This window comes from Bubalus kerabau, chromosome 1, assembly GCF_029407905.1.
Source record: "Bubalus kerabau isolate K-KA32 ecotype Philippines breed swamp buffalo chromosome 1, PCC_UOA_SB_1v2, whole genome shotgun sequence".
Lineage (NCBI taxonomy): Eukaryota > Metazoa > Chordata > Mammalia > Artiodactyla > Bovidae > Bubalus > Bubalus kerabau.
The window spans coordinates 262,821,531-262,835,991 of record NC_073624.1 but is presented as its reverse complement, the minus strand read 5'-3'; the positions used below and the strand labels follow the sequence as shown (position 1 = coordinate 262,835,991).

At 41.2% G+C, this 14,461-nt stretch overlaps 2 protein-coding genes across 6 annotated transcripts in view; both read left to right on the top strand.

Moving 5' to 3' along the window:
• ARB2A (ARB2 cotranscriptional regulator A) overlaps positions 1–14,461 on the top strand; it is a 418,957-nt gene that overhangs the window by 303,454 nt on the left and 101,042 nt on the right. The window contains exon 11 of one of the 5 annotated variants that reach the window (XM_055564861.1): positions 9,586–10,967. The exons of the other annotated variants lie outside the window; for them this stretch is intronic. Coding sequence (XP_055420836.1) covers positions 9,586–9,605 — 20 coding nt within the window. The 3' untranslated portion in view covers positions 9,606–10,967. Of the gene's footprint in view, positions 1–9,585; positions 10,968–14,461 lie in introns of those variants that run through there. 5 annotated transcript variants of the gene reach the window in all.
• On the top strand, positions 2,750–5,864 carry POU5F2 (POU domain class 5, transcription factor 2). Its single transcript, XM_055565986.1, is given in 4 exon segments — positions 2,750–2,864; positions 2,867–3,159; positions 3,161–3,277; positions 3,279–5,864. Coding segments are annotated over 4 exon segments (825 nt in total). The 3' UTR covers positions 3,579–5,864.

Below are 14,461 nucleotides of genomic sequence, written 5' to 3'. Positions count from 1 at the left end.
TCTCTCCTTTCCCAGAGCTCCTCCTTGGAAGCTGACATCTGATCTTCTGTTCCACCTCCCTCCTTAAGCTTTCTCCAACCAGGGCGTCGGAGCTTGGACCGTGATGGAGGGACAAATATTCTAAGATCCTTGGGTCTCTAATGGGAGAGGGGAACCTGATGTTGATGAGCAAGGTATCGTGAAGAGTGCCACAGAACCACAGGAGGGACCAGCCCAGAGACCTGTCTCCAGAGGGGAGGAAGATGAAACATGTAGGTCTCTGTGTATGTGGAAACTCTGGACCAGGGAGCTGAGGCAGGACGGGGAACAAAGGCCTCAAAGGACCCATGAGTCAAGCATGGCATTAGCCAGGAGACTTAGCCCCCAGTGAGAGAGTGGCATCTGACAAAGTGTGGGGGTGGAGAGCAGAATCTGACAGTAAACTGATGTTCACTGGAAATTCAGGGAAGGATGCTTTGTTTTCGTAGGGCAGAGGGACTTGGCAGCGCTTGTGATCTTGAAGATAGCAGGAAGGGGACAGTTAATGAATTTCAGATCAGATCAGATCAGTCTTTCAGTCGTGTCCAACTCTTTGCGACCCCATGAATCGCAGCACGCCAGGCCTCCCTGTCCATCACCAACTCCCGGAGTTCACTCAGACTCACGTCCATCCAGTCAGTGATGCCATCCAGCCATCTCATCCTCTGTCGTCCCCTTCTCCTCCTGCCCCCAATCCCTCCCAGCATCAGAGTCTTTTCCAATGAGTCAGCTCTTCGCACGAGGTGGCCAAAGTACTGGAGTTTCAGCTTTAGCATCATTCCTTCCAAAGAAATCCCAGGGCTGATCTCCTTCAGAATGGACTGGTTGGATCTCCTTGCAGTCCAAGGGACTCTCAAGAGTCTTCTCCGACACCACAGTTCAAAAGCATCAATTCTTCGGCGCTCAGCCTTCTTCACGGTCCAACTCTCACATCCATATATGACCACTGGAAAAACCGTAGCCTTGACTAGACCAACCTTTGTTGGCAAAGTAATGTCTCTGCTTTTGAATATGCTATCTAGGTTGGTCATAACTTTCCTTCCAAGGAGTAAGCATCTTTTAATTTCATGGCTGCAGTCACCATCTGCAGTGATTTTGGAGCCCAGAAAAATAAAGTCTGACACTGTTTCCACTGTTTCCCCATCTATTTCCCATGAAGTGATGGGACCGGATGCCATGATCTTCGTTTTCTGAATGTTGAGCTTTAAGCCAACTTTTTCACTCTCCTCTTTCACTTTCATCAAGAGGCTTTTTAGTTCCTCTTCACTTTCTGCCATAAGGGTGGTGTCATCTGCATATCTAAGGTTATTGATATTTCTCCCAGCAATCTTGATTCCAGCTTGTGTTTCTTCCAGCCCAGCCTTTCTCATGATGTACTCTGCATATAAGTTAAATAAGCAGGGTGACAATATACAGCCTTGACGTACTCCTTTTCCTATTTGGAACCAGTCTGTTGTTCCATGTCCAGTTCTAACTGTTGCTTCCTGACCTGCATATAGGTTTCTTAAGAGGCAGGTCAGGTGGTCTGGTATTCCCATCTCTTGAAGAATTTTCCACAGTTTATTGTGATCCACACAGTCAAAGGCTTTGGCATAGTCAATAAAGCAGAAATAGGTGTTTTTCTGGAACTCTCTTGCTTTTTCCATGATCCAGCAGATGTTGGCAATTTGATCTCTGGTTCCTCTGCCTTTCCTAAAACCAGCTTGAACATCAGGAAGTTCACGGTTCACGTACTGCTGAAGCCTGGCTTGGAGAATTTTGAGCATTACTTTACTAGCATGTGAGATGAGTGCAATTGTGCGGTAGTTTGAGCATTCTTTGGCATTGCCTTTCTTTGGGATTGGAATGAAAACTGACCTTTTCCAGTCCTGTGGCCACTGCTGAGTTTTCCAAATTTGCTGGCATATTGAGTGCAGCACTTTCACAGCATCATCTTTCAGGATTTGGAATAGCTCAAATGGAATTCCATCACCTCCACTAGCTTTGTTTGTAATGATGCTTTCTAAGGCCCGCTTGACTTCACATTCCAGGATGTCTGGCTCTAGGTGAGTGATCACACCATCATGATTATCTGGGTCATGAAGATTTTTTTTGTACAGTTCTTCTGTGTATTCTTGCCATCTCTTCTTAATATCTTCTGCTTCTGTTAGGTCCATACCATTTCTTTCCTTTATCGAGCCCATCTTTACATGAAATGTTCCTTTGGTATCTCTGATTTTCTTGAAGAGATCTCTAGTCTTTCCCATTCTGTTGTTTTCCTCTATTAATGAATTTAGGGGTAGCATAAAGATGCTTAACTAGAACTTGTGGAGCAAAAAAGTGGTCATTCAGATATTGTGATGGAAAGGGATCGGATACCAGGCTTCTAAAGAACTGAAAGTAATTGCCTATGCTCCCTTTAGGGAAAGGATGGAGGCAGAGACTAAGGGATCCCAGACAGTTTGGAGCTACAAAGCTCAGGAGAGAGACTTGCACTTTGGAGCGAGTTGGAAGCAAAGTTCAGGATAAGGGACCTCCTCCCTTAAGCCTGGGGACCAAGGAATTATCTGTAAGATCTAGCAGATTTCCTGCCATCTCCCATACACACCCTTGGCCTCAGCTTCTCCTGCCTGCACTGCCCATCTCAGCCCACTAGGTGACAAGGCTCCAGGGCGAGGCTGGTGGCTTGTTCGGAAGCCTTGAGAGCCGTCAGTTCCTACCAGACTCCCTGCTCCAGAGCAGTCTTATGTCCATGGCCAGAGACACAGGCCGTCAAACTTTCCCATGGCAGCCAGTGGTGGGGACATGGGGGGATCAGTGCAGGGGGCAAGCTGACACCCCGATCTGGTTGAGCACCCAGGCGGGCCCCACCAGGTGATGGTCCTGCCGGGGGTTAGGCCGGGGGTGCGCCCAGGTCCTGATGGATGGGGGCTTCCTCCAGCACCCCTGCCGTACGAATTCCTGGGCTGGGTGGTGCCCTATGGGCCCCAGGTCGGAGCTGGCGAGGTGGGGGCCTGCTTCCCAAGCCCTCCTGGGGGTGCAGGCGCCCTCCCCGGCCTGACATGGTCCCCAGCAGTGCGTCCAGATGCCGGCACTGCCAGAAGACCTCTGGCCACAGAGAAAGAGATGGGGCAGCTTGCCAAGAGGCTGAGGTGGAAGAGGAAAGACCCTGGGGTACCCGCAGGCCCACGTGGGGTTCGCCGTGGGGGCTCTGTTGGGAAAGGTGCTGAGCCAGATGACCACCTGCCACTTGGAGGCCCAGCCACTGAGCCTCGCCAACAATGTGGAAGCTGCAGCCGCTGCTGAAAATGGGCTTCTGCAAAATGAAGATGGTCCTGTAGCAGGCTCAAAAATGCAGACAGGCATGCAGGGAGAGACACGTGGGAAACAGCCTGGAGAAACACTCCCTGCAGTGGCCGAAGCCCGCACCCCAGCAGGTCATCGCTGGGCAGCTCTGGCTGTAGAAGGACTGGGTCCGAGTTTGAGTCTAAAACTGGAGCGAGATGGGCAGTCGGCCAAGCCCTGCTTTCTCCCCACTGCCGGGCCTCCATTGGCAGGGAGACCAGTGTGCTTTTCCCTGACATCAGGACTCCATTTTGGCTCCCCTGCAACTATGGGGGACCCTACTTTGCACATTCGTACCGCTCTGCACCATTTCCCATGGGGGAAACCGTCTTCTCCACCCCAGCCACCATCCTGCGCCTCCCCAGTCTTTCCAGCTGAGGGGCCCTCGTTCCTGGTCAGGGCCAACCTGGGGAAACGGGTCTCTGGGGTTCATGTCAAGGCATTTAGCATGAAGTGCTCCATCAGTTGTCTGAAAAAAATAATACGTAAGAATACATAAGGGAGGGGAATGGGAGCTATTTAGGAAGATTGAGAAAGATGAGGTTGAAGTTTCTTGCTGCTTTGTGTTTTTCCCTGGCCTTGGCTTTAAGGTACATTACAATACGTAGATGGATTTGGATTTTGTTTCTTTTTTTACTAATTGAAAAGTAATTGTGTCTCTCATTCCTAGTGGTTATCAGTATGCATATTCTTATGAATACAACATTAAGCGAAAAGCTCAAGTCACAGAAGACTATGTCAGTGTATCATTTCTAGCAAAACCAAGCCGAACTTTGAGTTAACAGAGTCCAGGATAATCGTTGCCTCCAAGGGAAGGTTTGAGGACGCAGTATAAAAAGCGTACACAGAGCCTGCCCAGAGCCCATGATGAAACACAGAAATTTGCTTGTTCTCCTCGCTTTCTTGAAAGACGTGTTTTTTTTTCCTAATTCACTTTTCAGCTATGTTTGGTTTATTCCCTGAGAATTCCCCTTACTTTCTTTTGAGCTCAGAAATGCTTTTTAGAGATTTGTGATAGTTGATCCCACACTCCCTGGTGGCTTTTTCAATGGTACATCTTAAATCACCTCTGTACATACATGCGTTTTCTTCAAATGCTGATTGTAGCCTTCAGCGCGTTTTCAGCGGGGACCATGACTCTGTGTCGATTGACAATTTTAGAATTTAAGAAACACCTTCCCATTGGCCATCTTATTTTTAAGAGTTTTCCCTTGAAAACTAATAGGTAATTCCTGCTTTTCTTTGAGTCTGTATTTTCTAGGTGTCTCTAGCTCAGTACAGTAAAAAAATACTCTGAATCACGTCTTATGTAAGTCTTTCAAATCCATACCAAATAATGTATTGAGTATCGTTTTTATGCTTTTATCAATCCTTGGCACTTTAATTAGATTCCTATCATAAAAATCAATCTCTCCCTTCCCTAGAGGTTTCCCTACCTTTTGTCTAAGAAAACTTCTTAGTCCAAAACATTATCCTGCTCTTAAAGTAGCATCTAACCGTTTTCTGTAATTTCATATTTTAAAAATGTATGAACTATGCATCATTGTTTATTATACTAAAACTGTGTCCTAAGGATTTATTTTTTAGAATTATGACTTTCTTCTAGAAATAGTCTTTCTTATTAAAAGTACTAGCTTCCTTGGCAGAATTCATTTATGAAGTCCTTTTAGGTTCAAAATTGTTTTATCTATGTAGAAAAATGTTTTTACAATGAAAACTACAATTTAATTCCAATAAAATCCTAGTTGAATATGGGAATATTACTTGACAGAGTGATTCTAAACTGAAAAAAGGGGGAAAAAAAAAGGAATTTTTGAAGGTAAGGAGTTAGGACCTTTTCTTACCAGATATTATGAAAGTACAATAATTTGAACACAGTGTTGTGGTCGTGATGAACAAATTAAGAGAAACAAGTATTTAACAAGTCCATCTGTGGTTGTGTAAGTTGGTACAACCTTCATAAAAGACTATTGAGTAATTAGTATGGGAAATGTTTAAAATGTGCTTTCCCTTTGGTCTATGATTTCAACTGTCAAGACTGTTTATAAGAAAATATTGTTAGATGTGTGTAAAAATGTAGTGATAAAGGTGATCGCCCTGGGATTTCTTTTGAAGGACTGAGGCTAAAGCTGAAACTCTATGAAACGCCATGAAATTAAAAGATGCTTACTCCTTGGAAGGAAAGTTATGACCAACCTAGATAGCATATTCAAAAGCAGAGACATTACTTTGTCAACAAAGGTCCATCTAGTCAAGGCTATGGCTTTTCCAGTGGTCATGTATGGATGTGATAGTTGGACTGTGAAGAAAGCTGAGTGCCAAAGAATTGATGCTTTTGAACTGTGGTGTTGGAGAAGACTCTTGAAGTCCCTTGGACTGCAAGGAGATCCAACCAGTCCATTCTGAAGGAGATCAGCCCTGGGATTTCTTTGGAAGGAATGATGCTGAAGCTGAAACTCTAGTACTTTGGCCACCTCATGCGAAGAGTTGACTCATTGGAAAAGACTCTGATGCTGGGAGGGATTGGGGGCAGGAGGAGAAGGGGATGACAGAGGATGGCATCACCGACTCAATGGACGTGAGTCTGAGTGAACTCTGGGAGTTGGTGATGGACAGGGAGGCATGGCGTGCTGTAGTTCATGGGGTCGCAAAGAGTTGGACACGACTGAGCAACTGAACTGAACAGGGAAATATAATAGATATTACTGATGATTTTTTTTTTTAATTTGCTGTGTGTATTGTACAATTTAAAAATCCAGGGAATATTTCTAAATGAAGATTCCAGAAAATCTAGGATTCCTAAAAATACACATTCTTCTAGTCTTTCATTATAAAGCAATATTTCAGAATAATAAATCTGGCCTTTTCATTCTTACTCAGTTTTGTAGTTTCTGTAAAAGGAAAGGAACGCAATTCTCTAAATTATGGATTATTGGAACGTATCAGTTAGAAAGGCATTGCTAAAAAATTAAATTTTGTTTTAAATCAGATGCCCATTAATGTTAAAGAACTGTAGTGTAGCTCAGTGAGTGAAGACACCTGCCATATGTCTGTTTTCCTGTACAACATGGTAATTTACAATTACAATTAGTGTGTTTATATACCTCAGTGAAGTTAACCTATATTTAGAATATAAGCCCAAATCATTTTCATGTTTCTGAATGTTTACTTTGCAATTTTAAAAAACATTTGAAAATATCAAAATCCTGTGTATCATAGTAGTATTCTCCCTACTTGTCATGTTTGAAGAAGCCAAATGAGATCTATGGATTGTTAGATTTGAAGGCAGGGTCAGTTCCTGTGATTATAGCCCCAGCCAAGTGAAAGGTGATCAGTCATGAAGTAAATCTAACCCAGTACTCATTAAATTCATAAAACAAGGTATTAGCATTATCATGATTACAACCAGTAAAGAGAACTGTGACAAGAAGTTTTGGGAGACTGTGGTTTACCCAAGGGGCTTCCTCCAGAAAACAATTAGCAGGTTGGTATGCTGGGCTGCTGGTCTACCACCTCACTCTTTAGCTATGAGCCCTGCTGTGATTTCTGCCAGTGCCAAAATCAGCTGCTTTGGCATTGAACTTGAGTTTCTTAGGTTTCCTTCCCCCAGCTTCCAACAAAATTCTAAACACAAACCAGCATTACTTATCGCTATTGGTTCTTCTATTGACTGCCTGCCAAAGACTATGTTCAGAAAATGAAAAATTGAGGCCTTCCATTGATTTAAAATCAATGTTCTCTTCTAAATCTATGCAACCTGTTTAACATATCATTTCTTCTTTTTCAAAGGAGTAACTATACTGTTTAATAATTAGTCCTCTTCTTCCTTCTTTTGGAATTCTGTGCACTGACCGGGGAGGTGTATAAGCTGTGTTAAGCTGAATTGTTGTCTTGGAATGGATGATAATGCCCCTGAAACAGCTGCAAAACTTTGGATATTATTGACTGAGTAGTGGGAAAATCTTATTATATGCCATTTTGTTAAAAGAGAATTAGTTTTAATATATCACATATTAGTTTGCTTGGGCTGCCATAACACAGTACTGCAGCTTGGGTGGCTTAAAGAATAGAAATTATCTTTTTCATGGTTCTGGATGCTAGAAGTCTGAAATCAAAGTGTTGCAGAGTTGCTTCCTCCTGGGGGCTCTGAAGGAAGGGTCTCTGTTTCAGGCTTGCAGATGGCCACCTTCCCCCTGTCTCTTCACATTGTCTCCCCTGTGTACATATCTGAGTCCAAATTTCCTCCTCTTAGAAAGACACCAGTCATTAGATTAGGGCTACCTTTCTGACCTCATTTTAACCCAAATATCTTTGTAAAGATCCTGTGTTTAAGTAAGGTCATGTTTGGGGGAACTGGGAATTAGAACTTCAACACAGAAATTTTTATGGGGTGCAATTCAGCTCATAACACCAGCCTAATTAAAATTTAAGCTAGATTCAGTTATTTGTTAATGTAAACATTAAACATGTGATGACAACTCATGGTAAATATGATGAGGTGTCAGATATCAGGGGTCTTCATTTAGATTTAGAATTATAGTTCTCTTGTTACATGCATATTGCCTCTGATAAAAATCAACTGTTAACAAATATTCTCAGCCAGAGGAAGTATGGTCCCATAGCTAAGACATAGTTTAGAAGACAGTCCAAACTTTTGGGTTCAAAATCTCAGATCAATAACCTACCATCTCTTGCTTGAAATGACTTACTTCTTTCAGCCTCAGTTTCTCATCTGTGAAATAATGTCTAGCAATCCACAGGGTGAGGGAGTTGATAAACAGATAAAATTAGGTCATGTGAAAAGAAACCCCTAGGAATTCCCTTAAACAGTAGACACCCAATAATTTTTCTCTCCATTGTGTTTTCACTGTACCTCGTCTGGGATTTTTTTTTTATAGCTCATAAATCACTCTTTTGCATCTTAGGAAATTTTACATAGTAAGTGCTCATTGACTGTTAGCCAAAACTAAAGAAATGAAAGAACAAAGTAAAGACTGTCATCTCAGTTGCTGGAAAACTTACTATCTGATATCGGGAAATGGCTTTTGGAATTGTAATAATTGGAAGGCAGTTACAAAGTTTGCTTCCTTAGCTGTCAACTGACAACTAGGTACGGGGGCAGATTTTGATTTGAAGGATTTAAATAGAAACTGTCTGAAAACCGATATAATGTTGTATAATTGAAAGGAATCATCTCTGAAGTTGTTTCCAGCCTCTAATAATTATATGAGTCTCCATAAGCAAGCACAAAACAGCGCCCTGCAGATTGACTGTGGCCACAAGGATACAGAGTACAGGAATGGACAGAGCGGGTGAGACTGTTCCCCATACCGTGGTGACCGCTGAAACCTCTCCTTCCTGGTCTCCTGCTCTGATTGCAATCGTCTCTCCCAGATGCAAGCCCAGTCCTGCCTTTATTCATATTATTTCTTCACTGAGCACTCACTAGCTTTTTTGTCCAAAGCCTACTATATTGGTTTGCTAGGGCTGCCGTAATAAAGTACCACAGACTGAGTAGCTTAAAGAACAGAAATTTATTGGCTCACAGTTCTGGAGACTCCCACGCAAGGTTAAGGTATGGGCTAAGTCTTGGATGTGTCCCTGGCCTCTCCCCTTGGCTTTTAGGTGACCATCTTCTCTTTATGTTGTCTTTCCTCTATGCATTTTTCTGTGTTCAACTTTCCCCCTTTCATAAGGACACCAGTCATATTGGATTAGAGCCCACCCTAATGACCTCATTATAACTTCTTTTCTTCTGTAAAGACCCTGTCTCCAAATAATGTCAACTTCTGAGATATTGAGGGTTAGGACTTCAAGATATAAATTAGGAGGGGAACCCAGTTCAACCCGTAACACCTACCACTCCTGATAGAAAATGTAAGGTGTGAGTTTGGAAGTGGTGGGGAGCAGTGTAGGAACAAAGAGAGACTTATCTTATTTTTTCCTGCAAAGGAGTTAAATAAGAGGGCTATGATGAAAGTCTGAAAGCCAAGGTCGCTCAGTCGTGTACAACTCTTTGCAACCTCTGCCAGGTTCCTCTATCCATGGGATTCTCCAGGCCAGAATATTAGAGTGGGTTGCCCTCCCAGGGATCTTCCCAACTCAGGAGTAGAACCCATTGCAGGCAGATTCTTTAACATCAGAGCCACCAGGGAAGCCCAAGAATACTGGAGTGGGTAGCCTATCCTTTCTCCAGGGGATCTTCCCAACCCAGGAATCAAACCAGGGTCTCTTTCATTACAGGCAAATTCTTTACCAGCTGAGCCACAAGGGAAGCCTATGATGGAAAGGAAAGAGCATTAGCCATGGAGCCAGACAGCCCCAGATCTGCGTTCTATCCCTAGGTCAGAAAACTTGCAAGAAAAATAACATTTTTCCCTTACCAATGAATGACTTTATGGGGTGAAGAATTGCAGTAGTCACTTATTTCTATTTTAGGAGCACAATAACTGTACTCTCATCAGTGAGATCCAGAAGCGTTATCTTAGGAAGAAAATTTTGGAAATTTTGATAAAGATATGACTCTTACTTTCCCCAGAAAAATTGATATGTGTGCCTATTGAGAAAACCCTGTCACTTTCTGCTAAGCATTGCCAGCCAGTAATTTCATCAAGCTAATCTAACAGGACAGTCAAGTGACTTGCCTTTAATTTGTTGTGATTGTGTTATATTTATGAAAAGCAGAGCTAAAACAGCTGATAGCAAGTGTTTAGACAGTGATTGTTTCATAAATAGTTTTAAGAACATTGCTAAATCTAAGTAGACACTGAGTAAGTTTGCTCACTGTGTGAAATGTAAATCATTCTTTCTGTAATCATGTCATTAAACACATGCAAATATTATAAATGATTACCTCATTTCAAACATATTTTTATGGCACCTGTCTGCTTGCTAAATATGTATTGCCTTTGAGATTTAAACAGAAGAGGTGGGAAAAGACTTACCATATAGGGATTTATTGTGTTGTTCTTTTCTCTCCTGAAAAGGCAATCACAGCAACACCACAGGTAGAAAAGAATGTTTTGCTGCTTCTGTGTCACATCATTAAAGTAGTGAATCTAAAGCCGTAAATTTTTGTCTTCTGGGCCAAGAAATTTTAAGTAAAATACTAACAAGAATGTTACGCTTTTAAATGAGAAATGAAAGAATCTTTATCCTTTTTATTCGAGTTTCCCGAAATAGCACGCTCCATAAAAAAATATATCATTTTTATTTTTGAACTGAGTTCCTTGCATTAGTCAATAAACAATTTATTTGGTGAATATTCTCTGTGCACATATATACACCATGTGAACATTTAGGAAACAGAAGGTGCTTGAATTTGTGAGATTTAAATATTTTCTCACAGTTGATCCAGTGATACTGCAGTTGAAATAAAACCACATTTAAATGAAATAACACTTTCTACTAAAAAGCACATATACATTTTCTGTCATTGTTTTAATGAGGACAGCAGTAATCCCAGTTACTCAGTGGAATATCTTGTATTAAAAATCGTTAGTATGTTTGCCTCTGTGTGCATTCTAAGACTCGCTCACAGAGCTCTACCTGTCCTGACCCCAAATGTACATGTACATTAAATTACATTATCTGACTACACATATTTTATGCTGCCCATACTCTTGCAAATATTATTAAATTTTGAAAGTATAAACAAAGCAATGTTGATTTCTCATTTGTTCTAAAAACATGTGCATGTACATACTACTAATAATATTCATATTTTAAGTACATTAGATAAAATATGAGCTATGTAGATCAGAGGTGCTATACCAGAACGTGAAAAGCAAAAGGATAGCGCCAGCAAAGCAGCTTTGGGCATCTTTCAGAAATCCTTGCTGTGGATTTCTGAACCAACTCCAACCCGAACCAACTCCTGTTTTCCCCTAGTTCCCTGCCCTCACATTCTCATAAGCAGCAGCATTATCCCCTGTACTCCCTCAGTGATTAAACGTCTACTAAGCACCTGTTAGGGGCTAGGCACTGAGGGTCAGAATGAGGCAAGGCACACATAGGTTGGATAGACGAAAGAGGTGAGAAAAACCCAGGATCACCTCACCAGTGCCCAGGGTTAGAGGAAAGGATAGAAGGAGGACCCACAGGAAGAAGCACTTGAGAACAGGAACACCTAGAGCTAAGGAAGACTTGACAGATGACTAGGAGTTGTTAAGTGGAAGGCATGAGAAGGGAGGAGAGACACCAAAAGTCAGGAATGGGACAAAAAGTGAAAAGACTTGGTTTTGACTAGAAATCTAGGCTATGATTAGTTCCTGCAACTGAGAGTTAAATTCAAGGGCTAAAATTGTGACAGCCATTGCAAAAAGTTAGATTGTACTCAATGCATGAAGCTAATTACACAGGTCTTTCAGGATGCACCGGGAAAAATATTTTCTCAACATTGAGTGTAAAGATTAGTATATTGATCTTAAGGAGACATTGAACAACATAACAGATGAACTCTTTAATTGTAGTGCTTCTGTTGATTTGTTGTCATTTAAGACACAAAATCTTCAGGTGACTGGTCCTTATATTGACTTATGGCAAATAGCCTCAGTCTTAATACTAAGACCAAGGTTCTGAAGGCCTTTCTTTCAAGAAATAAAATAATTTTGTACTAGCGTAAAGCTTACAGATGGTTTGCCTTTGCACTACTGATCAGCAAATCTAGAAAAATTAACAGTTGGCAGATCCACTGGCCTATTCTTCTCAAGAGTCAGTTTTCTCTGCTAGGCTTTTGATAAAAAGTTGTTTATCAGTTCCTTTATGTTTATTGAGAAATCGTAAGAAACACTGGGAAGTTAATTGAAAAAATCATCAGGTACCAAAGACAGTGTCTTACGTAAGTAGCCGAGTTGCCTAGTGCCTGATACTGGAGATAGAAATAAGTAAATGTACATACCAAACAACTGATTTAAGATAAATAATCAATTCATCTGTGTTTCATTCTCATATGAAATAAAAACGAGTAATATATCCCTTTACAGAGTCACTCTGAGAAGTTAAAAACAAACAAGCAAGCAAAAACTCTTAAGAATTATTGAAAACTACTTAGCAAGGCATAAAGAACAATGCAATGCTTAATAATGCTTTTTAAAATAAAATTTAAAGCCTGTAGATCTTTATTAAGTCCAACTTTGCTTCCATCTGTGAATATTGAAATGCTTTGATATATATATATAGCAATCTTTGTAAAACTTTCTAAAAGGAGTTCTTAGTTCAGTTCAGTTCAGTTCAGCCGCTGAGTCGTGTCCAACTCTTTGCGACCCCATGAATCACAGCATACCAGGCCTCCCTGTCCATATATAGAATTTGAAAAAGATTAAATTTTTTCCCCCAGATCATGCAAACTTACCAGTGTCAGAAGCCATCAAAAAACACATGTCTTGGCACCCTTGAAAGTGTTAGTCATTCAGTCATGTCCAACTCTGCAATCCCATGGACTGTAGCCTGCCAGGCTCCTCTATCCATGGAATTCTCCAGGCAAGAATACTGGAGTGGGTAGCCATTCCCTTATTCCCTTCTCCAGGGGATCTTCCCAACCTAGGGATCAAACCCCAGTCTCCTGCATTGCAGGCAGATTCTTTACCATCTGAGCCACCAGAGAAGCCCTTGACACCCTTGCTTTGTCCTTAAATACTGAGTGACACTTTTTAGCTTGTTATTTCAGCAGACAAATTTTGTTTTGAAGACAGGTCAAAAGTCTATTAAGGTGCAGCACTGATAGTCTGTTTCTTATGAATTTATGTCACTTCTGAAAATCCCTGAAATATGTATACTAAAACAGTTATTAGGTGAATAATTTTGAGAGGTCTGCTTGGGTGGACTCATGTTTGGGGCATTCTGCTGGGCAGTTGCCTTTTTAGACCCTTACCACCAACTGAGAACAGCTTGAAGGTAGACAGCCTGAAAACTTAAGGTTTCTAAAAGTTAACTCTGTTGGAATTTGATAAGATATTTAGAAAGTAGGGGATAAGTAATTATTTTGAGAACACTGAGATATTTTTATTGGAGTTCTTTATAACTCAACTTGAAGTGGAATATAGCTCATTCGAATCGTAATGCCAGATGACAGTTATTTTCCAGTCAGTTCTTAAAGTGGTTTACATGTTATATCAAGCAGTATGAAAATTCATTCTGGAAAAAGCATCTGTTGTCCAGGGCCTTCTGCTTTCTTAACCAAGAGAAATAGCTGTATGTAGCTATCAATTGTTTATTAGTGAATTGTATATTCAGGGCATTATCTGCACCAAAGCCATGATCTTAGGCCGGCTCTCCCTTGCTTCCCTGGCATTTCTGTGCCAGTTTTTACCACACCAAGCTCTTGTGCCAATGCAAACTACTTTTCATTGTGCCTAGAAAAACATCAGGAGAATAAATTATTCCTCCTCTCCCTCTGCCCCTCTCCCTTCATTATTTTAAAGTATTAGAAAACTCAATATAAATTACTTTGGCTTACCCTTTCAGTTACTTATAGCATTTACATGGATAATCCGGAAACTTCTTGCCCTTCAGTTCAGTTCAGTCTCTCAGTCGTGTGTGACTCTTTGCGACCCCATGGACTGCAGCATGCCAGGCCTCCCTGTCCATCATCAACTCCCAGATCTTGCTCACACTCATGTCCATCGAGTCAGTGATGCCATCCAACCATCTCATCCTCTGTTGTCCCCTTCTCCTCCTGTTGTCCCCTTCTCCTCCCATCTTCAATCTTTCCCAGCATCAGGGTCTTTTCCAATGAGTCAGTTCTTCGCATCAGGTCTTGCCCTTAAACATGTATTAACATTTTGAAAAAATGCCACTATTAAAATTTACTGAGTAGTTATTTTACAGATTTAAATGCATATGTGAAAATTCAAATGTGCACACATAAATATAGAAGTTGGAAAAAAGAGTAGAATATAATCTACTCTTTTCAATTACTGTGTTAGTACAGACTCTTCAGATTGCATAAGTCCACTTCAGGCTGCTTACCAAAAAACAAAAATAAACCAATTTATTGATTAATGTAAATGGAAAAACCCTAGGTTTGATCTGCTTCTGGTACTACTACATTCTAAGGCTTAAACTGTTACCAAAACTCTTTCTCTATCCCCTTCTCTACTTTTCTTTGCCTATTGACATC